The 27,927-nt window shown below is 33.0% G+C and overlaps 1 protein-coding gene across 7 annotated transcripts in view; it reads right to left on the reverse strand.

The window, feature by feature from the left end:
* Window positions 1-27,927, reverse strand: part of LOC123715698 (eye-specific diacylglycerol kinase) — a 157,122-nt gene that overhangs the window by 77,191 nt on the left and 52,004 nt on the right. For 6 of the 7 annotated variants that reach the window (XR_006754456.1, XM_045670925.1, XM_045670928.1 and 3 more), the window contains exons 2-4: window positions 24,823-24,994; window positions 18,310-18,453; window positions 16,633-17,354 (exon numbers count right to left, since the gene is read on the reverse strand). Coding sequence is in view for 6 of the 7 variants with exons in the window: in XM_045670925.1 (XP_045526881.1) it covers window positions 16,633-17,354; window positions 18,310-18,453; window positions 24,823-24,912 (956 nt within the window). In the remaining variant the exon portion in view is untranslated. Of the gene's footprint in view, window positions 1-2,855; window positions 3,605-16,632; window positions 17,355-18,309; window positions 18,454-24,822; window positions 24,995-27,927 lie in introns of those variants that run through there. The other variant, XM_045670929.1, reaches the window with a different exon arrangement.

Here is a 27,927-nt window from a genome sequence, read left to right on the forward strand (position 1 = left end):
TTGTAACTTAAATAAGTGTTTATGTATATTATTATACTGGCTGTCAGAAATAAAGGCTTACTAGTATTAATAATAATAATATTAATGTAATTTCATTAAGAAAGTTATAGAAATATAATCCCTATTTATCAGAAAAGTTGTTTAATGAAAGCAATTAAAAACTAAAAACTTTTCTTTAAAGTTACACAAACAAAGAAACTTACTGGAGTATTGCTGTAAACTTCGTTAACTTTAAACTCAACTTAAGACGGGTTTTTACTCCAGGGTTAAGATTCCGTGATAAATTTAAGCGCGAACTAATTTGTGAAAATACGGGTTTTTTATTACTTTATTTACACACGTTACGAGTGATTTACCCTAATCGTAAAGGGTTTGGTCCGAGAATTATTTATTTAAATTGTTCTCACGTTAACAATAAATCCGTTTTTGGTAGATTTTTGCAACCACAGAAATTTACGTCTGTAAATAGTCTAATAAATTTATCAATAATAAAAATATTGCCCATACGTTAGCTTGCCAGTTGATTCTGAATTAGAGCAGTATTGGCCTTGTTCAGACTATCAAGAGGTCGACTTGGATCCCCGGCTGTGCAATGAAGTTTCTATAACGCTTTTCCCACTCACTCGTACTTTAAACATCGCAATGGAATCACTAAAACGTCGACGATTTGCGTCTATGGCATGCCTTGTCGGTCTCAGACTAATCACGAAACAAGAAACTGAGGCCCATACTTATACTACTAGGACAACGCGTTCACGAGAAATATTGACAACACGCCACTGCGTGTAATGATGCAAAGTAACGGGTACTAACATCAAGACGCATGAAAACTTTGTAGTAACATTACTTTATTTTACGTTCTTTACTAAAATTTGGCTTGCTATTGTTTTTGCTCTACGTATATTTGATATCAGAACGATAACAATAAAAAATATTTCTAATCAGTTTTTTTTATAGTTTCCATTTATTTGTTTCTCTTATTACTCGTGGTAACTTTCATTGAACGACCCATTCTCGGACATGCCTTCTCCAGTCGTCTTTCTCCTCTCGTTTCTATATCTTCTATCCACCTTAATGTAGTCCCATCGTCTACTTCCCCTAGGTCTTTTCCATATATTTATTTTTAATGCATTGTGTTTTTACTATAACTTTTGATTTCGTCTTATTTTTTCGTTTTTATTATTATTTTAGATTATTAAGGCCTACATTTTCGCTTTCTTGATTAAAAGTTTCATTAGTTCTTTTATTTCTGCGAATAGTTTAAATCTGATTGTTTCCGACTGAATCTGATATCAGAACATTAATTCATCATAAAATTACCAAAATCATGTTTGTTTTTATGTAATAGACCAGTTTAATATTAAGATTGTACGATAATTTCCACAGCCGGCATTTCTACCTGTTGCTGGCGTGCTCGGAATGATAAGCAGCTTACCTGAATCAGAACGGATGTCATTCTTTAACTGTGCGATGTCTTATCTTATAATTTTATTTGACTAACAACTATCGTAGCTTTATTTCACATCAGGGCATATAATTGGCAGAAAAATTTATGAGAGACTTAATAAAATAATCATCCAGTGGCGCTACTGTCTTACCCATATAGGATTTAATTTATTTCTATGTTTTTTTTTTAATAGAGAAGATCCGTGCCGTAACTATACCATCTGGGGCCCGTGGAAAATTCTTTTAATGGAGCCCTATCAGTAAAAATCGTCACGTTTTACTCAGTTTAATAATTTTCTTATGTTTTTCTAGAAAAGATCTATTGTCACTATCTTTTAAGAAAGGGCCCTTAGGTTTACAATGTACGTTTTCAAATTCAACTTGAACATCTATTTGCTTAGGTTGGTTGAAATACTTAACGATTATTGGATTATGGTCTTTAGTTGTCTCACTTTGGTGTTTAAGCAGAACCTATAAAATTTACTTTTCAAATAAAATAAAATACTCAAGTACAATGTAAACAAAATATTTTTGAGCTCGCGGCCATTTGGTCAGGTCAGGGCCCCCGGGGGGGCCCGTGGCACTTTGCCAGCCCTGCCATCCTGAAGTGATCAGCCTGACATATGTCAAAATACATCGGCGGTACGCTTAAACCATTAGTACTGATAAGGACTATTGTTAAGTTAATTTATTTATGTCCTTACGTTGAGTTAGACAATATTAATAGACAAAAATAATACATTAATCAAACGCTGTGAAATTTATTTACATCGTTTGATTACGTTAATTAGTACAGTTCTTCACTTTACCCTCAGTAGAATATCTACTATCTTTTGTTGTTCCTTATTAGGATTGCTTGGAAGGAAACGCTTGTTAGCGATCCACTCCATGCCTACTAAGTTATGTAACCTGTTTAAGGAAACAAAGTTTACATACATTTCTCATGAATTTGGCTGGATCGTTATAGAGAAAATTATTTAGGTTAAACTTTAGTTGGTTCCACTGTAATGTCACACATTGATTTTTTTTTAAATTACCTACATTTACATACATGTATAGAATCTAGAAAGAAAATTACGTAAATTTATAGATCTAAGCAAGGACAAAGGTTTTATACATTATCCTCGATTAATATTATAACATGAACAATGTACATTCAGCATATTAAACTACCAACAACAAGTAAAAATCGATACGTAAGTAATTAGAACCTAAATGAATATTTTATGGAACAGCGCCGACAAATGTCATATATCTATTAGAATTGCGCTTTATTGTATTGTTAGCATATCGCCTACCACCATCGCTTGACCTAAAATACTAACAATAAGGTTAATAAACCAATAACGAATTAGTTTATCACGACTTCAGTAGCCGTATAAATACCGGCTTATAACTAAATAACGAACCTTGAAACTTTGAAGGTGATCTTTCGTTTTAATTTTACGGCGCGCCGTCTTCTAGCCAGGGCGGCGGCGCTGGTGAGCAGCGCGCTCTGAGCTTCGCTGTCCGTATCGCTGAGTTCTGGTTTCTTGGGGGGCAGCGAGGGGCCGGCCGACCCTCGCCCCGCACCCCAAGCGAGCATGGAATTCTTAAAAGATCTAAGCGCCTTCGTTTTATAGGCTTCACAGCACCATGTATCAACATGTCGCACTATCAACGCACGTCACGGCCAACTCGATCACGCTTCGAACCACGAATTCAACTATAAACGCACTTGACTTGAAGAGGCACCTGCTTGATTTTATGATAATTAAATCTATGGAGCGCGCGTTAAATTTATCAAAACGCAAACACTGGTATCTCACACATAACCCTCACTAAATTTGATATCAACTATGACTCGGTATTAAAGGCTTAGATTATTAGATTTCACTCCGATTTTTTACGTACGGTTTTCTATAGACTCTTGTTATGTTTAAAATATATATCTAATAATAAATGTGTAGTAATCGAACATTAAATTCATATCTAAACTTATTACACGAATTAATACTCGCTGAGTCAACTTGGCGATATGACCTTCATACTATTTACAACGCGACATGGTAATTATGGTAAAACGAATTTTACTTATATTAAAACGACACGGCACGTGTCACTGACACTAAACTCTTGACTCACTAGACACGTTGCGCCGGCGCAGCGGTTAGTATGATACGTGTGCGGTCACGGGGACAACTGAGGAATGAGGAGGGACAGAGGGAAGAGCAGACGAATGAGACGCCAAACCCCGGAGGGCTATTACGAAATAAGCAAACGGTAAAGTCGCACAATCTAATGCGATTGTGGCATGTTATTTTAATTGCCTTCGAAAGCACCAAAATTTAACTACGAATAAAACCATTAGTGACATAATTCATGATTCACTTCTTTAAATGTAACTAAACTATATTGTTTTGTTAACAGTATTAAACAGAAATAAAGCGACATAACTGTGCTTTGGTTCCGTCCGTTCCGTTTTGTGATACTATGATATATGAAACATCTATTAACCTTAACTACAATGACAGAATAATAGAAGGATATTTATTTTCTGTGAAAGAAACATAAAAAATGTTTGGTACAAATTCCCAGGCATAAAGAATTAATTCATGTTTCCGTTTAAAATACTATAAGCATTAATGTTATTGTAGTGTGCATGATATTTGACGTTCTCCACGACTTTTGCTTTTTTATGGAATTTAAAGGTGTCAAATCAAATGACATATAATTGTTTTTTGTTGAAATATGACGGAAAAAAAACGCGATTACCACTGTCAGTGACCGGTAATAACTGTACCGATCATTGTAGCGAGACGCCCGTGCCGAAATAGAAATACTTCCGAATGACACGCCGTCTTTGTCACCTAAAGATGCGAGCATTTAGTTAAAATGTATAAAATTTAATATGAGAAATAGAACCAAAATCGCTCTGATATGATACTGAAAGCGAAAAGATCATAATTTAATAAACATTTCGGGTTCATAAATTATAAAGGCTTCATTGAGTGTCTTGGTTCGAAGCATCCGTTTTAATTTACGAGTTTGCCATTCCTTCGCTTGGAATTATCCCATAGAAACATAACATTTTGTTAATCTTTCACCATTGCTTGTGACTAAAATATATATTTATTAAAAAAAAATCCAGCTGCTTTATGCAGTTCAATAATAAGGATTATCTATAAAACTGAAAGACAATATAGCTTTATTACAGTAATTTATAAATCTAGGACATAGTTTTTTAACTGTGTCATCAAAAATGTATCTTTCCGTTCCGTTATAATAAGAAAATATTGTTTTTATTTTTTATTTTATTCGGACTTTTTAATACTATATCTCGACATAGATTACGGTTTTGCATCGACATAGACGACATCTAATAGAGCCGGTTATTTATGGCCTTCCTTAATGGTCGTCACTGCTTCGAAGATAAAATATTATGCGAATATTTGTTTGCTTTGACATAAAATGGCGGTAAATATTTTACGTCACTTTTTGAAAGGGACGCGGAATTACATTTTTAGGTTATGATGTTTGATGGTACAAGCATAAAAACACTTTGTCAAACATTAATTTCTCGGCTCTTATAAAGTTTTATTTACTAATAAAATGTTATATAGATTTTACAGGAAATTATGAATTATGGCGTGTTAAAATTACTATCAAAAGGGAAGTCCATTAATATGTTTACGGTGATAGATGACACAATAACAGTCTTAAATATAATTAAAAAGATGTAGCAAGGGAATACGAGTATAATTCAGAAGATGACTTGATAAAATTATCAAAGTGACATAACTTGTCAAAGGGTGACAATTGACATATTGTCGGGAGTTTGGATAAGGTCTTTGTTCGAGTAACACACATGAAGGCAATCCTGTAAAAGCAAACAACTTTGGAATTAACATCTTAATACAATAAAGGCTAATTATAAGACAATGTCAGGCAATGTATAAGTGAATTATAATCGCTAATAATAATTGTAAGCACCTGTCAAAATTATTTTCAAAACTCTTTTTTTTTATCATCATTACTTAACATAGACACTTACCAATACAGAGTCTAACTAGTTATTAAAACTACTTTAAGACAAGCTTTAAAATAATGTTATCGCTAAAAATATCTGAATTAACTGTTTTTTTTTTTCATATTTTGTCAGATCTCAATAGTAATCTTATTTCAATAAATAAGTAGAACGGATAATAAACATCCACCATTTTGTCCTTGAATAGGTACCGAGGTTTAAGTTTCGAGATTTGTTTGTTCTTAACGCTGAATTGGATTTATCGTTGAAAAATTATATTCCCTCCATCAAAATTAATTTTTATACAGAGAGAAAATTTATTCCATTGTTATCCTATGTATTAATAGTTTTTTTCCGTACATCAGGACTTTATCACATGAAGAATATCAGTATGGAATGTACAGTTGTGCTATGAAAAATCAGGGAGGTTTACAAGACGACGTGTGTGATGGGTTTATTTTAATGTATCAATATATGTTCAGGTTTCAATTTCTCTTTGTGAGTAGAAATTTCACATGTATAATGGGTATTTTTCTTGTGTAGGAATAATACTTGTGGAAACTAAAAAGTAAGTAACGTTGTCGAATATTATTTAATCACTGAATTTTGTGTCATTTCATTTAATCATTTTTTTTACATTTCAGAGGACAAACGAGCAGGAGGTTTATTTGACACACATTGCCACCCTTATAAGAATTGTTACGCTCTTTTCTTGAAGTCTAATTGTTTCGGAAATATAGTGAGACATATATATTGGATGAGAACAGTACTCCATGTGAGGCCGAATTTACGCTTTATAAAAATACTAGACGGTGACACAATACTCCCGTGAGATTTACGGTCTATAAACAGCTACGTACCGGTGAATTTTCAAACTCTTACCGATGAAAGGCAGTAAACAAGAACTTCAATTTAAGTTACTTTATTTGTTTAGGAGGTGAAAACTTCCTTTTACCTGAATGTAATATATCAATGCCAAATTTAACGAAATGTCTATAACAGCTAAATTCTATAATGATATTTGCAAAACAGTCGTGAAGTTTCAATGCGTCAAGCCTACATAACAGGTTTGATAAATACGCCTATAGAATTGCGAGATTCAAATTTTATTTGCATGAAAGCGTTACATAGGTTAGATTATAAAATGCCTACTGTCTAATGTTATATTAACGTTATTAAAATAGCTTGATTTCAAAGGCCTACCTGACAGTTCATGGCTCATCATTCATTGGCATATTATTAATGAACATTCATGTAACATAACAAGAAACTCATGTAAATAAATAAAAGATTTGAATACAAGTCAATTGGTGACGTATAAGTCCCACGGTCCGAATCCAAGACTTTGAGTTAGAGTCGCTATGAGTTCTTACTGACTCGTAATGTTTTAGGTGCTACCCGCATTTCTGTGCCCAGGTCACACCTTAGTTTAGTATATATATTTTGTATTCTTAACGGTATTGACAACAAGAAAGCACGCGAACGTACGTATACGTAGCGTGTAGCCACGATTGCCAAGTGATAAAGCTATTTATAAATAACTAATAATATAATCTAGTAGCGCGTGATCGAACACTTTAGGATGATTGGTTATTTTTGGCACAATAAATGCGTAAACATATTATAAACACTGAACAGAATCTTTCTATCAACACTTCCTACTTGGCAACTGTTTCGTCCAATTATATAAAGATATCTTGTTTTATTATTTCGACTGTCAACTCAAGTTTGCAAAGCTTTCGTTTAAGATTTGGTCCGACTTTACGTTTTGGCAAAAATTGCAAAGTAACGTCTGTAATCCAAATTTAAATTAAAAATTTCCGCGCTTAGTAGTAAAAACATATTTGTTTGCCTGTGGCTCATTTCTTCATAGTTTATTATCTTAATCATTTGAAAAGCCGTATTGTGATGATGAAGAAATTAATGACGGAATGTGTTTTATTTAAACGGAACTGTAATAATAGACTATCAGTCCCTTTTGTCTCTTTCAGCCAAATTGTGTTTACGCTGTGATGAAAAAAGACACGCGTACTTTATTAAATGTAATATTAATAGTCATTAGGCAATAAAATTATAATTTTAAATCACATTCATTAATTATTTTATGATCCGATCACAAAGAGATTGTTGAACATTAAATATTTAACTATAGCTTTAGAACTAATTGTGTCTCTGGCATGTAAAATATGTCAACAAAGCATGGAAAGGAAGATGCTAAACATTAAACAGGTACCCAAGATAAGAACGTAAAAAACCAAAGAGGAAATGTGCGGGTCATGTAGCGCGCCTCATAGATCATAGGTGGACGAAAACAGAAACTACGTGGAGAGGCTCACCAGGCAAATGATACAGAGGCAGACGTTACGTTCGATGGGATGATGACATCAAAAAAATCTCGGGATGCAAATCACTCGGGATAGAGAATGATGGCTGGCCTTGGAGGAGGCCTTTACCGGAGAGTTTTTTGTTAAAAATATTTACCAGCACAAAAGATAATCGGATATTTGTGTATCAGAAAATAATTGAAGGCTAAAAATAAAATTAGAACTAAAAGTCTTCTATACATACCTACGGCTCGCTTATCTGCTACTTTTATGGTTCCGTGAATAGGCTATCTCGCTCTTACAACTTGATTACTAACCTTCATGTAAATATTGATATATCTTACAACAGTCTTCCAACTTACCGTAACTTTGCTTATAATGCTCTTAATGAAGTTTAAGTTTTCATTTAGTTTTAGTTATTATTTGGCGGTTGCTTGTTTATTTTTTCTCTTGTTGCTATGCTTTAATATAATTGATGTGTATGTGTATGTGAAAAAAAAACTGTGATATCATATTTTCTTGTGTAATTTATGCGTAGACATTGTTTTAGAACTTAGAAATAAATGTTGGTATCCGATATTTTGTTGCTTTAAAGGATAATATAAAGTTTCAATTACAAAACTGACGGTATTAACAAACTTTTTGCACGAATATCGTTCACAAAATATCAGAAAAAGCGGCCAAAAGCGAAAAATGTTTTTATTCCATTCGGCACTCTAATTTCAGTTCACAGTTAAGTATAGCCCGTAGCAGTGCACTATTTCCCGAAGTGAGTGTCAAATATTTGTATGAACAATATTGGCTCATATTTAACCACTAAAGCCGCAATAAGAACGAGGTTATTAAAATACAGAATATACGTGTTACCTAGTACAGTTTAATTACATTACATAACTGCTTTTTATCTTTTATCATTAATCATTTTCTTAAAAACAAATTTAAAAAAAAAATAATTTATTTTATGAAGTACAGTTAAAAAGTCAAAAGAAAGAAGAAACTCAAAATATCTTTATTCATATACATAAACAAGTACACTTATGAACGTCAAAAAGAAGTTAAATTAATTGAAAATTTACATTTACTACCAGTTCTCAAGTCAAGGGCGTAGAGCGGGTAAGAAGAACTGGCAAGAAACTTTCCGCCACTCTTTAATCGCCAAGTATTGAGTCATACAAATTGTTTGAACTGAAGCAAATCAATCCCAAGGATTAGAATCATTTAAGTAATCGTCAAATCTATAAAAACGCTTTATTGATTTATTTACTTTTAACTGGCTAGTACACTTTATTTTATCTAAATATCCTTATAATGTGTATAATAAAGATTTTGAAGTGAAACTTCTTTAGAATCGTTGTGATTTCAAACCGGATGCAACGAAAAAACGACAGGTAAGAGACACAAATACAAAAATGTGTAGGATGAAGCCAGGGGAAAGAATGAGACAGAAATATACATACAATTTGTATATTATCGGTCTCTCCTCTTTGTGCCATACTTCGTAGCGTCCCCACTCCCGTCTTCTAAGCATAGTCGCCTGTAATTTGTGAGCCAGAGCGAGAGAGCAGATGTCAGTGTGTATGTATATTGCACACTGTTTAATACGTGCTTGTATTTGAGCATTTAACGTGTGTAGTGCATGTGAAAACTACGTGAGCTTACTGTACACTGTATGCGGCTGCGTATTACAGCGTTTTAGTAAGATAGCGTGGTGTGTTATTATTTAACTGTTTGTGAGTATTTTTTTCTAATAGGCAATGATCAGGCTTCTGTACTAATAGACAATTAAAGAAACACATAAAAAAACCTTACATTCCTTGACTATTGAAAGCGATTGGAAGTGAAACTTATTTATCGGCGTTGGAAAAAAATTACCGTCTCATTTTTGAGTTACGCGTCACATATTTCCGTTACGTACTATCTTTTTCGTGTCCCTACCACGGTTGATTCATTAATAACAAAAATATATAATAACGATAACAACGATAGTAATAATTGTATTACAATTAATGAAATTCTGTAATAATCTTAGTAGTGATAAGGTAAAATGAGATAATTGTATTATTTGTATTCATGTCTATGATAATGAAAGCCTTTTGTTAAACTTTATCTAATTTAACTTTATTTAACCAATGTATATAAAGTTGCATATATTGGATCATTTTTCGAAAAATAAGGTCATAAAGACGTTTCACTTCTTACGTGTGTACACTAGTACACGCACACATTCTTTTTTTTTTTCTTATTTATCTTTAATTGTAATATATACCACAGAGTTTGGACTAGAAAGTACGCGCCTCTTACCAAAAAATTGTAAAGGAAAGTCTTTGAATATAAACTTCATGGACCTTATGAATTAAGAACAGTGATGTTATAGTTATTTTCATCCAATATTTTATATTTAAAATATGTCATTATAGAACTGATTAAAAATATAACTAATTTGTTATAAATGTGTTAAACGTTACAATAGGTGCTATTTCCGTAGTATTTCCTGATATACTTATTATATTATTTAGTTAGTATGTATTAGGAATCAACTCCGTTAAAGGCCTTTTCTAAGGCTTGCCATTTTTCTATATCCCGATAGCTATTTGAATCAAAGTTAAGTTTTTTGCGTGGCTTAGAGCATCAATTACTTTCGTCGCTGGTCTTATCTTGTGTACCTTTTTAATGTTTAGCATGCTCATTTTCATGCCTCGTAGACATATATTAATATTGTTTTTTTTTAATTTGTAAATTTCCATGTTCGGCATGCACAAGTCAGACATGAAATTTCAAATATAAATGTTACTGTTGGCTAATGGTAGTTGTCATTTTCAGCGTTTGCAGTTGTGTGTTCATCTTTTGCGGCTTTTGCGGTTTTGAGTTAAATCGTCTGCGGGTATAAGCCACACTTTGGAAAAGTTATAAATCCTAAAATATACGTAGTGAAGTGCACCTAAAACAACTTCTCGTATCCCAATTGTTTATTCAACATAATATTCATGAAATTTTAGTTTACTGCGTAGAATTTAAATTAGCATTTTGGAATATTGTAGTATGCAAAGTTTCAGTTAAGATTATTGAAGAATAAATCATTTGAGGTCTAAAGTTTCCCTTCTATACATTATTAAGAACCGTAAAGTTTTATCAGCTTCGTATAGCAGACATATAGTATGCCTAATTTAACTCGAAAGTATGTTAATATACAGTTATTAACAACGATAAATGTGGTTAATATAAATATAATCTAAAATTAAAAATCTATAAATGGAATAAGATCCACCTTTTTGTGATACTGCAATCACTATAGGGAAGAGAGAGAATAGAAAAGGTAAGGTTGTAATGATATGAGCTAATACATACTTCTTTCTAGAAGTGGGTAAAGGTGTGGGTAAAATGTATAATGCAAGTGAAAATAACATGAAAACATAGTCATACGATATATTGAACAACACACATACATTTTGACAAATTAATTGAGAAATATAAAAATCTTTCGCCCCCCTAGAGACGCTCTACCAATGATAATTGTATAGCTTAATTTTATTCTATAAAATACAAATACATATATAATAACGGTAAGTGAAAAATAAAATGTTATATTTATATTTACAGTCCCCACGGGTATTTCTTACTCCAAAGCATTCCACAATTCTCTATTTTTTGCTATAAATCAGCTACCAAAGTAAAATATGTACGTAACAAAATGTTTCATTTTTTCATTAAAAAGTCTACCTACACATGACCTTAATACGTCTTCAATTCAATACGACATTCATTTGTAGGGGCTCCCCTAAAATTAATTCGACCCCAAATAACTATATTGAACAAGATTAAATGTTTATATTCGTAACCCTAAGGGATTATGGTTTTATTACTATGTTTATTTATTTATTAAGAACATCTCTCTCGGATATATCCACAAAAAAGTATCTCTGATATAAATAACATACAAAGCCAAACATGACAGCAGAACGTAGCTAAATAGACAATACAACACAAAATATCTAAATCAGGACAACGACAAAGACATTCTGTGAAGGAACTCGCGGTACCCAATGTTCTGGATTCTGGGTTTCTGGGAGTCAGAACGGTTCTGTGCGAACGTAGAGATTTGGCAGAAACATTGAATGGTAAGAGTTCTGAATAAGTTTGCTCAAGTACACATATTTTCTTGCGTTCAGGTAGGTTATATACGTGTCTATTCGGTCTATTATAAAAGTAAATATATTTTTACCAAACCCGTAGCGCCTAAAATCAGAATCTCTCAACAGAGAAGCATGGGCGTGGGTAGCTTTATACTAAAAAAACTTCTTCAGTAGTGAGTTCTTTCGTCTTTTATTAGTCAACATATAACATTTGTTGTACAAATGGTATAATATTATAGACAGGAGGGACTATACAACCTAGCAACGTCTTAAACTGTCTTTATGGAATACTCGTTAAACCAATACTTTCCTGTAAACATTAAGCGTACAAATTAGCAGGTTAGGTGTGCGTGCTAGAAGCATGGCTGTTCAATCAATGTTTTTTTTTAGTTACGTAGTCAAACTAAGGCAAATGGGGCACATGGCAAGATCAAGTATTAAGAGAAGAGATCACTGAATGGGAGCCCGGAGTTGACGAAAGAAATAGTGGTAGCCAGGTCAGGCGATGGATGGTGGTGGACTAGGGTCTGGTGGAAAATATCTAAAGGGACTCAGGAAAGAGACTGTGGTAGACTTTATATGAGTCTTATTTCTAATTTTATTTAATAAAATTACCATTATGCCAATACCAAATGCCAAATATTATAGTAAACCTTTTTAAATAAATAAAAATGGAATAGTATTTTCTTTCTTAGTAAAGAATATTTGAAAGTAAATTGCCCACTTTTATTCTTAGTTAAGGACTATTCAGCACAATTGGGCTGTTTCACGCAAGTCAATTGTTTTTTTTTAAATATAGGTTTTATTTAAACAAGCAGTTCCTGAAAGCGTTCTACCAAAGTATCAGATGAAAACGTGGCGAACGCGTCAAGGACATTGTTTTAAATTATTTTACAATATAACATATATAATATTCTTAATATATATTATTACGTGAGATTCATATATTGCAGAAGGCTTCAAAATACAAATACTTAGTAGATTGAATGTAAAGTTTAGTAGTGCTTGTTAGTAGTAATTTGGAATTATTATTTATTCTGGTATACAAATGACCCGACCATGTAAACCTTCTTTAATTTAGTAATACGTTTTAGATTTCCGTTTTCCTTTATAATATAGTAGTTTGGTTTCAATTATTGTTAAGTTACTATTTCATTAAACCATTGGAAGAGCGGAGTACCCTGATGTATACCTATAGGTCTCCTTAGACTTTTAACATTTAGGGACTCCAATATCTGCTAAAAATGTATTTTTTTATTGAATAAAAAAGTAATTTTTTTAAACTCTAAACTACTTTTTTTCTAGAGTCATTGGCACGTTAGAGATTAATTTAAATTGGTATTTTTCTAATTCTGGGAATCTCAATTAACTATCGAGTAATAAATAAGATTATTAATTTACTAATTGGTGTATAAAAAAATAAATAATCAAATTAAATTCTGTATCACACCTAAAAGTAAAACAAAAGAATAACGAATTGAGAATTTAAATAGAAGGGTCATACTAAACGAAAATTATTTTCGGAGTCACAATAAATCCGTTGACGAGGGTAGCCGTAAAATTGTCAATTAACGTGCATAGAAAACAATTAACATAGGTCTCCGCGTAGTTGGAACTTTATGAAGTCAACTACGCAATATAACTTTTATTCTTGGATTACGAAATACGTGGAATTGTATGAAACAGACACAAAAATTGAATTAGTTCTACTAATTTAAAATTATAGTTAATGCAAAATAATTAGTGTTAACACGAATGAGGTTTGAAAATACAACATGATTAATTTGTATATTGTAACCTTATTAAGGTTAAAGCTTTGTAGGATCTTTGAAATGAAATGAAATTAACTTAATAATTAATAACACACACGTAAACAAGAAATAGATAATGACTTGTAGATTATAAAAGCACCATACATTTGTCTGTACTTTTAAAATATAACACTGAAAATAAAGAACACTATTTAGTGATACAAACATCGTGAAGCTTTGTGATCTTTTATGCCAATAATTGCCTGCTATTTTGTATTAGGAATTAAAGAGAAGCAAGCAACTGTTATGATCACGTGATTCATCAGTGACGCGAATATCAAAATATCGTTGTGTGTATGGTAAAAATACTTATTTCTGAATGTAAAGAGTAACATCGAGAATATAACCACATCCAATCAAAGAATGAGAAACCACAGACAAGCTAATCCATGCATAAACAACAGGTTTGGGGAAAAATTATATGATACCAAATGACAGTTTCCACTATGAGTTGATATGGTAGCGTCCGTACTCTGTCATTTTAAATGATATGTTATCCCGTTAATTTATAGAGATACGGATACATTCATAGGAATTTGACAGGTTCTCAACTTTACGTCTACGTAAAATATAGAAAATAAAATGGTTCGGCGCGTAACAATTGTATTTGGTTAGGGTTCCAATGCATGTCAATTGTCAAACTCATGATATGCGGGTCACGCTTGTCATAAAATATTTTTATCTATTAACTCCACAGCGTATAATGGAATTGTAATAGCCTATCAAAGTAAAACATTGACACGCAATAAATAACAATAGTTCAATCGTAGATATATATCGAGATCTGTGTAGCGAAGTTATGGTAATTATTATCTAGCTCATTTGTCTATCCATATTGGTAAACAGTTTGCAAATCGGTGAACCGCCAATAATAGTGTGATGTATCGATTAGCAAAACCACGCGTGGAGCACCATAACATCAAAATGTCGACCGATGTAATTATTTCAACATGTGTTCAAACTTTTGATAAATTTTATAATTGTGATTGTTTTATATATATTTTTTGGGTGTGCATTATAAAATTATTTTTTTATAGTTGTGTAATTTTGGGGTAAACGAATCTTAATGAAAAATAGTAATAATACGTTAAGAAAAACACTTTTTGAACGGATTAAAGCTATGTATTATTATTAAAACTTATAATTATTTACATAATTCTAAATTTTAAATTTTTTACCGACGTTTCGCGTGCTTTTCAGCGTGCGTGGTCACGGTGACTAAAGACAAAAGGTGTTAAATGTCAAAAGTATCACAGCTGCTGAGAAAGTTGTTTATCTGTATAAATATAATAATACGTCTGGTAATATTCAAGATTACTTTAATACAGATTAAGATGGGTCGGTACTTGCTTAAAATAAGGATTATTGTCCAAAGTTTTTTTTTTAAAATACCGAAAGTAAAACACAACATTATGACAGTTGAGGGCATTACATTATTACTCTATTGCTTCGTTTGGAATTTTAGAGACTTTTTTGTAATTGTTACTTATCTTTAAAATTGTTAATTATAAACATTTTGTTTGTGCACGCCAACCGCTTATTGTCGAGGCCACACGGTTTTAATTTGTACAACTTGTGTTTTCTTATTTTTTCCTTTTTTCTGCTGTGGGGGCTATAAATAAACAACTACTAATTCTTGGTAGGCAATTTTCTCTTACATTGTATATTTAAATTCACCATCATTATAAATTCAATCACTGCGTTCCAATTTCATTTATAAGCAGATGTTACAAGAATTTGTACAAAGTTAATTAGAATTCCAACAGTTGGACATTCTTTTTGTAAAAGGACATTTATTTTCTCATTTACCTAATGATTTAAATTCATAGGCATATAAACAACTTATACCCGGTTCCTATATCTATAAACCCGTATATATTACGAGTGGTAGGTTTTACTTTGCAGAGCGCTAGTCGGTTTATATAAATTAAAAATTATGACATGTTCAAGGAAATTAAGCGACGAGGGTGAATGTGGATAGGTCGAGATCCCAAGGAAACTGAAGTTTTTAGGTTAACTTAGTTATAGATTTTAAGGTTATTTTCTTCTTTGTTTAGATTTAATAATGTTTATGTGTACGCAAACAGAATTAGTTAGAATGGTATTATGCGTGCTGGGCAGACGTCGTTGAATTCTGAGTTAAACGTTCACGAGCGAATGACTTAGAAGTAGGAAAAATCCATTGTTTCACAACCGGAGTTAAACGCACTTTAGGGTTGAAAGTCCAACAGGTCTGCTATTATTGTAAGCAAAAAATCAGGGACACAGAAGCCGTTCAACTTAAACTTTTCACAAGGCCAACATCACCGGGTTTTGAGAAATAATAAACGATTGAAGAGTTCATAAAACGTTAAAATGTGAGAAAAATTGCGAAACCTGTCTGTCGAAATTGTTATTCAAAGAAATACTTTTCTTTATAGAAAGTGAGAATATTGAAGAACTAAAGATCCTTTTATGTCGATAACATTGTAATATGAGTACAATGTTAGCGTACTTTGCTATCAAATATCTTATAACTAAATGTTATGGTTTTCCACACATAATGAAACGAATCAAATATTATTTACGGAATTGAATAATGTTAGTTCAGATGTTATTTAATGAACTTGGCTTCATATACGTAGGCCGTAGGTAATAATTTATTGCGATTCAGTTTACGCTAAATACAAACATACGTTTCAATATATTACACGATAAGCCCCGTGTTTGCGTTATCCTAGAGCAAATTGATGCTATATTGCCATATACAAAGGACGGCAAATATGATGTAGTTTGTACACATATACAGCCAGATATTTAATTAAGGTCACAGTTATTAATTTTAAGAATGAAATATAATTAAAACCACGGTTTTCATGCAAAAATACGGCAAAATAAAAGACAATTTTAAGCTTTTTAATTTATTAATAACTGACCTGTCCAAAACATGAAGCACAGGAATGTCAGGCTCGTCCCGTGGCTGGTCGTATGTCGGTGACAGAGGCGTCTGCGCAGCAGTGAGAGCGAGTGCCTTGTACCGTGACTGTTCAGCGGTTGGTAACACAATATCCACAGAGCGAGAACGAAGGCTCGTCCCAGGCACAGTTAGGGAATCTCCACCCTGACACAACTCCTCGGCCCTGCCACCAGAAACTTTCGAAAAGCAGGAATCAACTGAAGCTGCCCGATCCCGTTTTAGTTCAGGTACGGCTAAGTATATATCATGTACAATTGAATCCCTTGGCTCATTATGAGCTTCCTCTGAGGCCCGTACGTTTTCGAGGGAGCTCCCCGTTGGTTCCACGAAGAAAGCTTCCTGCCGTGATATGGAGCGTCGTCTTTGTGGAACTATGGGTGGTTCATCAACAGGTGGTTGCAGTTCAAATGACGGTGCACCCGGAGATGGTGGTGGTGACTGTATTGGTGGTGGTAGAAGCATTCGCGGCGGTGGTGCCGGTGCCAGATGTATTCTCGGTACTTCCACATCGCTTTCGTCATCATCATCGTCGTCGTCTTCGGCAGATGATGATGGTGGTAATCTTTCAGGTGTGGATCTTTCCTCGCTTTGGCGAGCCAACCATGTCTCCATATGCCGACAGTGGACACATGGTGGTGGCGTTCCTTTACCTGATCGACGTCGTGACCACAACCGCGGTACCTGCACAAAAAGAAAAGGGATTTATTAAAATATAATTCACTCTGAAGAGCTGTATTACTTTTTACGTATTACTTTTTTAAATAAAAGAGAGTTACTGCCTATCATTGCATTTGAACACCTTAGATTATTGTTAGGAATTTTACTAATAATAATCCGGTGGCTGGCATGTTACACCCGTTTTATTGTTCATTTTTATTCCATAGACTTCTGTCTGACATACGTCCAGCTTTGAATTTGAGACATGCAGGTTTCCTCACGATGTTTTCTTTCACCGAACGAGCGAGTAGTAGATGCACACATAGACAATGCATTAATGCACATCCGGGTGCCTACGATCTCAGGGACCAGAGTGGCAGACTAAAGCCAGTAGATGCTACTAGGACTTGCTAGCAATTTTAGTACCGTATTTTATTATAGCCACAATAGTCACATTACAGAGTATTTATATCAACTTTGTGAGCTAAATTAACTTTTTTAATTCGTTTTATAATATACAGTATACAGTACGTGTATTGATTTTATTGTGCTCGGAGCATAATGCGGTTCAAGTTTTAACCACAATCGCCTGGGGATTAACATGATAGCATTAGATACGTCGGTCGTAGCGGAAACTCGTAGACATGAATGGTATGCAATAGTGCTACGGCGTAGCTAATATTCTTCATTCATATACATACTTTTAATCTAGAATGGATACGAAGAATATCTCTTGAATTATTACATATACAGTATCCAGAGACCGATTCAATATTAATAAACATTGATATAGCATAGATATAACATTAAAGTATAGAACTATGTTAATCATTTTTTTAAGAGAGAGGCGGCAAATACATTTTAAATAAATTGCTAACCAACGGCTAGTGGTGCCATGAACGCCTGTCCATGGGCTTATATCACTTTACAACAGATAAGCCCCATGACCGTTTGTCCCTATTCAATAAAAACGACTTACCTCCAAATATGTTCCGGAGTCATCAGATCCAGCCGAGTCAAAGGAACGGCTTCGCGCTCCAGGCTGTGGCACAGAAAGCAAAGTACTGGCGTTTGAGCCACGCGCCGCTTCCAACTGAATCTCATCAAACGACGCCGATCGAACCTGAAATCATAATTATCTTAGCATTTTGCCTTAACTTTAATTATACATTTAAGATCCCAGGTCACCCATCGAAGGATATCCTATCTCTTCTAATACTGATTAGTATCCGCCCTTGGCTAATCAGCCAATGCAGGACGGGTCAAAGATGATCCCCCTGGGGCTTAGATCGGGTCTCACTAAATGAGAAATTTTGAATTCATATTGTAGTGATTTAGATTCTGTAGAAAAAAAAATAGAAATCACTTCATGTATATTCATGCGTTATAAGCATACACGCAATACGGTTTTATTAATACAAAATAAACTTTGTTGGACATTTTCGCCCTCGCAATGACTTTAACTTTAGCGAGTTGTCGTTGTATGTGCTAATTGTATTACTAAACAAGCTTTCCTAGAAGCTAAGTGTGCTCTAATTCTTCATTAAATACCTCTTTCATAGTATTGAATTTATCGTTGAAAACTACGCTGCATCGTTATGGCAGTAAAATAACTGTTGTTTCTTTTAATCTGGGCTATTTCTGTTTTCAAGTATTTTCCAGTTGGATAGTTGAATATTAATTTAACAATTGAATTCCCTGCTTTTAAGTATGCTTACGTGAGAAATAAGAATCTTCATGGTTACCACTAATAATACAATAAAGTAATAGAGCTTTAAAAATTACTGCGTTACGGTAGAAAGATGTAATAGGTAGAAACCACCAAAAATATTATTTTGACAACATAGTAAGAATAACAGACCACAAAACAGAAAGAAAACTAAGCTACAATTGCCACCGTCTGTCGTCAAAGCTCAAAAATAAATAAACTTAGTAGCTTGCCACAGGAATATTTTACATAGTCCATAGGACAGATTTTTCTCAATCGGTTCTAAGAGGGTTGTCAAGAGACTAATAAATCTTCAACCAAATCCTGTTGAATTTTGTAACCGTAAAGTTTCAAAAAAGTGTACACATTTTGCTAGAGTTTTCTAGTCTTTGGCTTAGAGTGTTTGTTCAGTATGATATATTTTCCTAAACAGCTGCCGCACAGGGAGAGCCTAGGCGCTTGTGGTATTGGGCTTAGAATTTAGACTTTAAGCAAACATCTTTAGTTTAGTTTGTGTTTTTTTGATCCTGTTTAGTTTTGTCTCAATACCTATGTGTAATATGTTATTTTAAACCTGCCTATCTTATCTAATTTAATACATTTTTTTCTCTTCTCACGGTGGTTGCTTGGAAAAGATCGCTCGAAAGCGATACGGCCGCCAGTTGCTCTCATTTTAATTTAATTATATTCACTGTTTATAAAATGTGCCATGAAGTGGTTATAAATAATAAATAATTATATATACATTCGGCTAACAGTAATTCCGTAAGAAATAAGGGACTGACAATAAACAGTTCTCTTGGTCTCAAAATCTTATGTAGACTTTGAAAATAAGAACTAGTTTGCAATGAAAAAATGACAACAACATTTTTTTAGTATTTACAATACCTAACCTACATTATAATAATTATAATAATTTTAAGGTATCACTTGGTACTATCACCGGTGATACCAGAGCTGGTGCTTACTCGCTCAAATGCCACCAGCATTATAGGTACACTGCCACAGGGACTCAACTTTTTAAATTTGTTTTAATTTTATTTTTATCAATTTTTTTATTATTATTAGGCAGGTATATTTGTGTGTTGGAAAAAATATAATGTTTAGTATTTATAACAGATAGAGAATCACGACATATCTTTACCTAAAGTCATTAGCGACCAAATACCGTAATTGGCTACGAACATACATATTTTAACGTTAAAACCAAATCGAAGCCTAATAGCAAAGCTCTCTAAATTAACTTTTAGAAATGAGTTTGCGTTTTCAATCTAGTATTTCGTATGAATTTTGTGAATTTGAAATTGAATTACGGCCATGTATATTGCAGTGGTAGACGGAGAAAAATAGAGAAAACTATTTCCTAGGAGAAACGTCTAATTGATGTAGGCAAAAACATATTATTATTGTTATGTAGTAGGAGGCAAACGGGCAGGAGGCTCACCTGATGTTAAGTGATACCACCGCCCATGGACATTGGCTGAAGGCTCAAAGTGCGTTGCCGACCTTTCAAGAATTAGTACTCTCTTTTCTTGAAGGACCCTAAGTCGAATTGGTTCGGAAATAATTCAGTGGGCAGCTGGTTCCACATAGTGGTGGTGCGCGGCAAAAACTGCCTTAGAAAACGCTCAGTTGTAGAACGACAGACTTCGAGTTAATACGAATGGTAGTAGTAGTAAATATATTAGCTAGTTTCTTTTAACCGCCGAGATCCGTTTTTGAAATTGCCTAATGAGGTAAAAGGAATTATTTGCGTCATTACAATTTTAATGTAACACAATTTTAGGGAATCAAACTCAATGTATCAATCTGTGTTCTACTCCGCCGTGGAGGCAGATTTCTAAGCCTAAAAACTTTAATACAAAATAATATCACGCCTTTAGTGACATATTGCATATATATATTGCGAAATGTCCGAAACACCGTGTACAAGGAAAGCATTCCCTAAAAAAATAACCTCCGTTTAAGACATTTAACTAAATTAGGATGAACAGCCATAGACACGAAGAAAGTCAGCTGAACGTCACTTAAAGTCACATATACACGTCATACACATACAAGGACATTCCATGACGTGTATGACGATGAGAATGCATTGCATGCTCTTTAAAAATTGGTACACTTCATATTCATGTGCCGTAAATACATTCCGTTTTTATTTTTTTTTTAAACATCACGTGTTTTAAATACAGTCAAATTGTTAGGACGATATCGAAAGGACGACCAAATATGGGTAATATTTGGTCGTAAAAACCGATATTCGTAACAAACGATGACGTTGTTATTATGTAACTAATAATTTTACTCGGATTTTGGTCAATGTATGTTGTTCTAAACGATGTCGTTTTAAACGGTTTCCACGTAGTATTATTATTTCATTATTAATAATAATTAAAACCCTGGATTTATTTTAAATAAAACATTGAATATTCTTAAGTGTGTCTGAATGAAACAATACATTTTAAACTGTGTTTTCAAGCCAACTATACAAAGATATATAAAAAAATCAATCGCGCTGCAACCTTTTTAGGTCTGGGTCTCCGATTTCTGTATTTGTTTCATGATCATTTGTTAATCGAATAGGCAAGTAGGTGATCAGCCTTCTGTGCCTGACGAACGCCGTCGACTTTTTGGGTCTAAGGCCAGCCGGTTTCCTCACGATGTTTTCCTGCAACGTTCGAGCTAATGTTAAATGCGCACATAGAAAATAGTCAATGCATAGCCTATATACATATAGCATAGTGCATAGCCGGGGATCGAACCTACGACCTCAGGGATGAGAGTTGCACGCTAAAGCCACTAGGCCAATACTGCTACAAAGTTATATATTCTTAGTAATTCATATAACTTTTTCAATGTAGTAAAAATGTAGGTTGTATATCCGAGTCTTTTGTAGTTGGCAAGGTGTACTTACAAGTGGAAAAGTTAATTGCCCTTTCTGAAACAAGTCCACTTCAAAGAAAAGGTAAACCAAGAATTTATTTTCCTTGCTTTCGACATTTTGTTGGAAATTTGCAATGTAATCCCTATAATTAACTGATATTGCGCTTTTTGTTAATTTTCAATTGCCTTTTATTGATAGAAAAATGTCTGTATGATATTTAAATAAATAATCTATTAGGCATTTTTAATGGTTTCTATATGCAGAATTTCATTTTAAATTGTTATTTATTTATAAAATGTCTCGAATTTTTGCTCTCAAACATCACAAATGTTGAGGACAATACTTATGAAAATATGTTCTAGGATGTGAATGCGTGTGAAAATGACATGAAAACTTAAAAGGCACTCACAATAGCCCGCAATATCGCAGCACACAGTTCACAAATTGCCTGTGTCGAAGAAGTCGCACCAGCACCCAAGAATTTACATATAAATATTTATGTAGTAACGTTTGTAATAACAAAGTTGTTATAATATAGAACTTTATAAATTTACAAAAATATGTATTTGGAATATAACTCACACTACACGAATTAAGTATAATAATTTGTCATTATACGTGGGTAACACTGAAATGTTTAGAACTGGCCAATTAGAACCATTGCTAATGAAAACTTTTTTTGAATTTCAATTTTAGAACTCTTTGGTAACCTAATGAAGTATTTCATTCATTCACATTCATTTTTCATTTATTTTTGTGAATTGGCGGCAAATCTAAAACTCTTGTTACACGTGAAAATGAACCTAACGCGTGAGGGACGTCCTTTAACAGCGACTACTGAAGATAACAGCAGTGCGTTGTGACGCATGATAGAGGAAGATAAGAGAGTGACCTATCAGCAGATATGAGCAAGCCTAGGCATTGGTATGTGTCAAGTTCAAAAAATATTATACGAACATTTAGACGTCAGGAAGCTTTGTACCAGATGGATTCCCCATACTTTAACTGACGAAGTGAGGAACGGAGATTACTTCGAAAAACAATAAAAGTATTGGCAACTTTCTACATTAAGCCGTTTTTCATTTTCTAAAAATTTTCAGTATTACCTAGGTATAGTAAATATAACATCACAATATAACTCTGTAGACTTAAATATTTTACACCACATTAATTATGTATAAGATTTTTTTTATAAATTTAAAAGGATTTATAAAAATCTTAGTGTTGGCGGAAAAACAGCCACAATTCGTTTTTATACGTATATTTTGATTCTCATTTGTTTTTATTTTAATAAACTTGTAATACACGAATTACGTGTAATTATTTTATACAAGATATATGTTAGACAATTTCACCAACTACAATATATAACTACTGTTAACCCAATTACGCATGTAGTTTGCGCCTATTATTTATGCACGAGTTTATCGAATTGTTTGTTAATTAATTCGCACGACTGTACCTGTTACAGATATATTTTATGAATAAGCTGACGTCACAGAGCGTTTTTTAAGACAGTTTTTGCCGCACACCAGCACTATTTGGAACCAGCTGCCCACTGAAGTACTTCCGAACCATTTCGAACGACTTGAGGTCCTACAAAGAGCGAACCAATTCTTAAAAGCCCGGCAACGCACTCGCGAGCTCTCTGGCATTAAAAGTGTCCACGGTATTGCATAACATTAGGTGAACCTTATGCCCGTTTGCCCCCTAAATTAAAGGTGTGGCTGCTTTACCAATGTTTATTGTCTGATTTTACCATTCATCAGCTGCTATTTGCCTAAAGCGATTAAAACCGGACCCTATTACATTTTTATTTTTTAATATAATTTGCATTAACATTTGCCATTTTTCCTTTCAGAAATGTTTCGTTTCATTATGTAATTTTTAAATTAATATTCAATTACTACTACGGTGCTGAAGTATAATTACGGAAGCCTGACCAGAGAATGCAAGAACGCTAGCTGCTCGAATAAACTGTATAAATACAATTGTAGCGAATAAAACCTCCTTGATATTTTAAAAAGAACCCATTGAGTTGCCAACGCATAAACACTGATATACTTTAAAATAACACTAACCATAGCATAGTAATTAGCGCTCGTTATTATTTTTATAATATAACCGACTAATAATACTAGACCAAAAGAAACCTGACATTCTAAGTAAAATCAAACGTGACAAACAATTTATTGTGTCTAATTTTGACAGTATGATTTTTTTATACATTCCCGCGGTTTTGTTGCGAGATCTTTCTTTTTTTAAATTTCATTTCAATAATGAATACATGGAAAATGGGTTCGCTCGTTCGTAAACAGTTGGGTACGTTGGGATTTTAGATTTACTTATTATAAGGTAGAAAAACACAATATGAAACATATGCCTATGATGGTAAGACTGCATGTGCAATTAATAATAACATAGCGTTGAATAACCTGCATCATGAGCACACCCCACATACATACCCTCACTTTCACACCATCACACAACACAGCCGACTAAGGTATTGTTAAAATATATTTTTTCCTTTGGTAAATGTTTGAACTTTTTCGTATTTATTATGTATTCGACCTTTGGCTATATCTTTATAATAATTTAGTTTTTTTTAATATAATGTATATTAGTAGATAGGTTTTTCGAAACAATTAATATTTTTTCCCTTAGCATTTGTACTGTAGATTTAAAGAATTGTTGTGTACTTAATATAAATGACTTCTGTCAAATCCAACATGCATTTAATAATAAGAACCTGCTTTCTCCTAGAAGAAGATGTCTGGATGCTGGTCATGTCAGTCTTGGTGATTTTTAATAAGTAAATATAATTTACTAAATAACTATTGTACTAAAAATGTCTCTTAGTACACATAAAAATTCCATAGCTACATAATTGGTTGTCTCACCTGCTTTGGCACTTCGAGGCTGCTCTGCGTCTTCATATCGGCGGGCGTTGGAGTCCGGGATCGTTTGAATGTGGTGCGCAAGCGCTGCATAGCGGGCGGGGCGGGCTACGCGCGCGCCGCTCATGTCGCGGGCCCGCCAAGCCGCCCCCACAATCACGCGCTTTTAATAACACTGAAAACGTTACTTCACAGTTAACCATCGAACTACTTAAGGTAATAAAGACAGCCTACTTTAAATGTAAGCATTTATTATTATTATAACCAATCGTAATTACGAGTGGACTTTTCCGGACGTCTATCCGGTAGGCCTTCAAATTGCAATTCCGACTGGTTGTTATAGAGTACTCACGGTAAAAAGCTTTCCTAGAAAACAAACTATTTGATCTATCTATAGGTAAACTAGCTATTATAATACAAAACATTATACAAAACAAGATAAGATAAACGCAGTTATCAAAACTAACTTAGCCAAAGCGTTGTTACGCCGTAAAATAACTACACTATTATTATTTTCCAAGCTATTACATTCTCTAACCAGTAAAAAAATATGAATCGACTATAAGTGTGAAAATTGTGAAACAAAACCCGTCTTCATATAAATTAAGAGAAAAACACTTCCAGCACTTTCGTGAGTGCTTTTAGTATTCTAAAACTATCTTCTGGATACTTTTTTGAATATAATCATTTGATATTTAAAATTGTCCACAAATGTCAGAGTCATTTCGGATATTTGAAGTTAAATATCGTTTCTGTACGATTATACAATGCTATATTAGAAATGGGTGAGAATGTAAAATCGAAATGCAAATAATATTACATTTAAATCAAGCAAAATAACACAATTTCCGCACTTTCATGAGAGTATCTAGTTTTCTAATATTTTCTGGATTCGTTAGCATTTTAAAATTGACTATAAGAGGTATTTCAGATATTGTTTCTCTTTTCACATGATTATTATAAGGTGAGAATGCAAATAACACACAACTTACATCAAGCAAAAATATATTTCAAATATCAGTATAAAACATAGGGGTTGATACTATTCAGGTGTAAAAATTCAAAAAACTTACTTTATACAATAACTTACATACCATGCGTCACTGTACTGCTAAAAGCAATCCATAACTCAAAGTCGACACATTAAAAAGCGAATACTGATACCACTGCCATCACGCCACGCCCAAACAAATATACATTTATCATAATTGCGTGTTACATATTTTATAGAATTTTTGAAAGCCTTTTTTGTAACACGTTCACAATGGTTGGTTGGTTCTCAATGTGTTGAATAGGAAATCGGAATGATTTCCGTTTAATTTCAATTTTATAGTGTTGAATTTGTTTGATTAATATCGTCAAAAATTTAAATAAACAATATTGATAATATCATGTAGAAACAAATATTTTTCAACGTTTTAAAGAATTTTAAGATATAACCGCACCTCCTTTCTGTATTCTTTACAATTACTACATGTTCCGTTTCTGACTAAGATCTCTTGCCTTTTGCATGTTTTGTTTGATTCTTTCATAATCAATAATATTAAGACGTAATATGTTTATGTACATACTTTGTTTTTAACTAGCTTATGCCTTGTCTCCTTTTGATGTCTTTGTTTATTTTTCTCGCGTGTAGTTAAAACTATTGCCATAATATATTAAAAAAAGAAGTTTACGTATTAAAATCGTTTCATAATTAAGTTAAACTCAATTACGCACATCTGTTGAGTTATTTATATCCCCGTTTCGTACTTAACGTGCACCATTAATGAATTAAAATCCCCAGGTCATATTATTTGAAATCCAGTCATTAAACTCGGGTTGCTATTATTCATAAACTTTACTACGTTCATAAAAGATTCATATAAAATTAAGTCATTAAATAAGAAATGCCATTTCATCTGGAAAACGACAATCGAGTGAGCTAATCTCACAGTGAACACTCGATAACTTGGTATCCTCAAGAGATCTCAAAATACCGTCAAGAATCGTGTGACAATTGCAAGAGTTTTATACACAAAAGAGACGATTTTATCGCAGATTTCAAATAGTTTCTTCTGTTTCTGCCTTATTATAAAGCAGGAAGTTAGTGCGACATTTGTCACCATTGTTATCATTCTGGCCTCATAGAACCTTATAAGTCAACTTTTTAATTGTTGTCATACGAAAATTGTTTATGTTATTAATGTAAAGTCAAAGTAATTTTAGCCAGTCGTCATTTTATTTCAGGCAAGAATCATAACGTCTTGTGATGTACTGTCCAACAAAACGTGTGAATTGCACCAAAACCCAGGCAGTTTTATATTATACCATATTTATTATTTATCATTATACCATAACCTATGAGGATGGCGCTTCTCACCAGCACTGTTGAAAAATGTAGAACCTCCTTGGACTTGAAAGTCAAATATTAAAAAGAAATTATAAAATCTATAATGTAAATGTATTGCCTTTATAATTTATATCAATTGTAGATATCAGGTCTGATGTGTTGATGTCCATTTTACAAGTACAAATAATATGGAAATTTTAACGGTACTTAAACAATTTATTAAAACTAGGTAATCTTAAAAATTAATTACGTAAATAACATTTTTATGACGCAGTATATTTAACGTTTCTAATCCATTTACATTATCATAAAAAGCAAATTCAGGTTATATTAAAAAGTTCGCGTGATCCTTCGTGATTTATAATTTATATAATATATACTGTATGCATGCTGTTGAATAATTAACCACTACGTAATTAACAAAACACATACTTCATAAATAGCCTTCTTTAACCTCACGTGAGTTTTGTGAAATAAGTATGTTACCTTACGTTACACAACTAATCGGCTTAGTTTAGAACTTATTGAATTGTAACTGAACTTTATTACTGGTAGATAATATATATACTTTTATTATTATTAAGTAATTTCACTTTAAAAGAAATTTACGTAAGAAATGAGTAAAATATAACCATATATTTAGGAGGCTTTAGCAGGAAATACAATTAAATTATAGCCATTGAACAATACTAACAAAATATATCTTTAGTTTAAATACTTAATGTATTAAGTTAATCCCTGAAATAGGAAGCCACTAAGCTCACCCTGAACTGAAA

Source organism: Pieris brassicae, chromosome 10 (assembly GCF_905147105.1).
Source record: "Pieris brassicae chromosome 10, ilPieBrab1.1, whole genome shotgun sequence".
In the NCBI taxonomy this organism is placed as follows: domain Eukaryota; kingdom Metazoa; phylum Arthropoda; class Insecta; order Lepidoptera; family Pieridae; genus Pieris; species Pieris brassicae.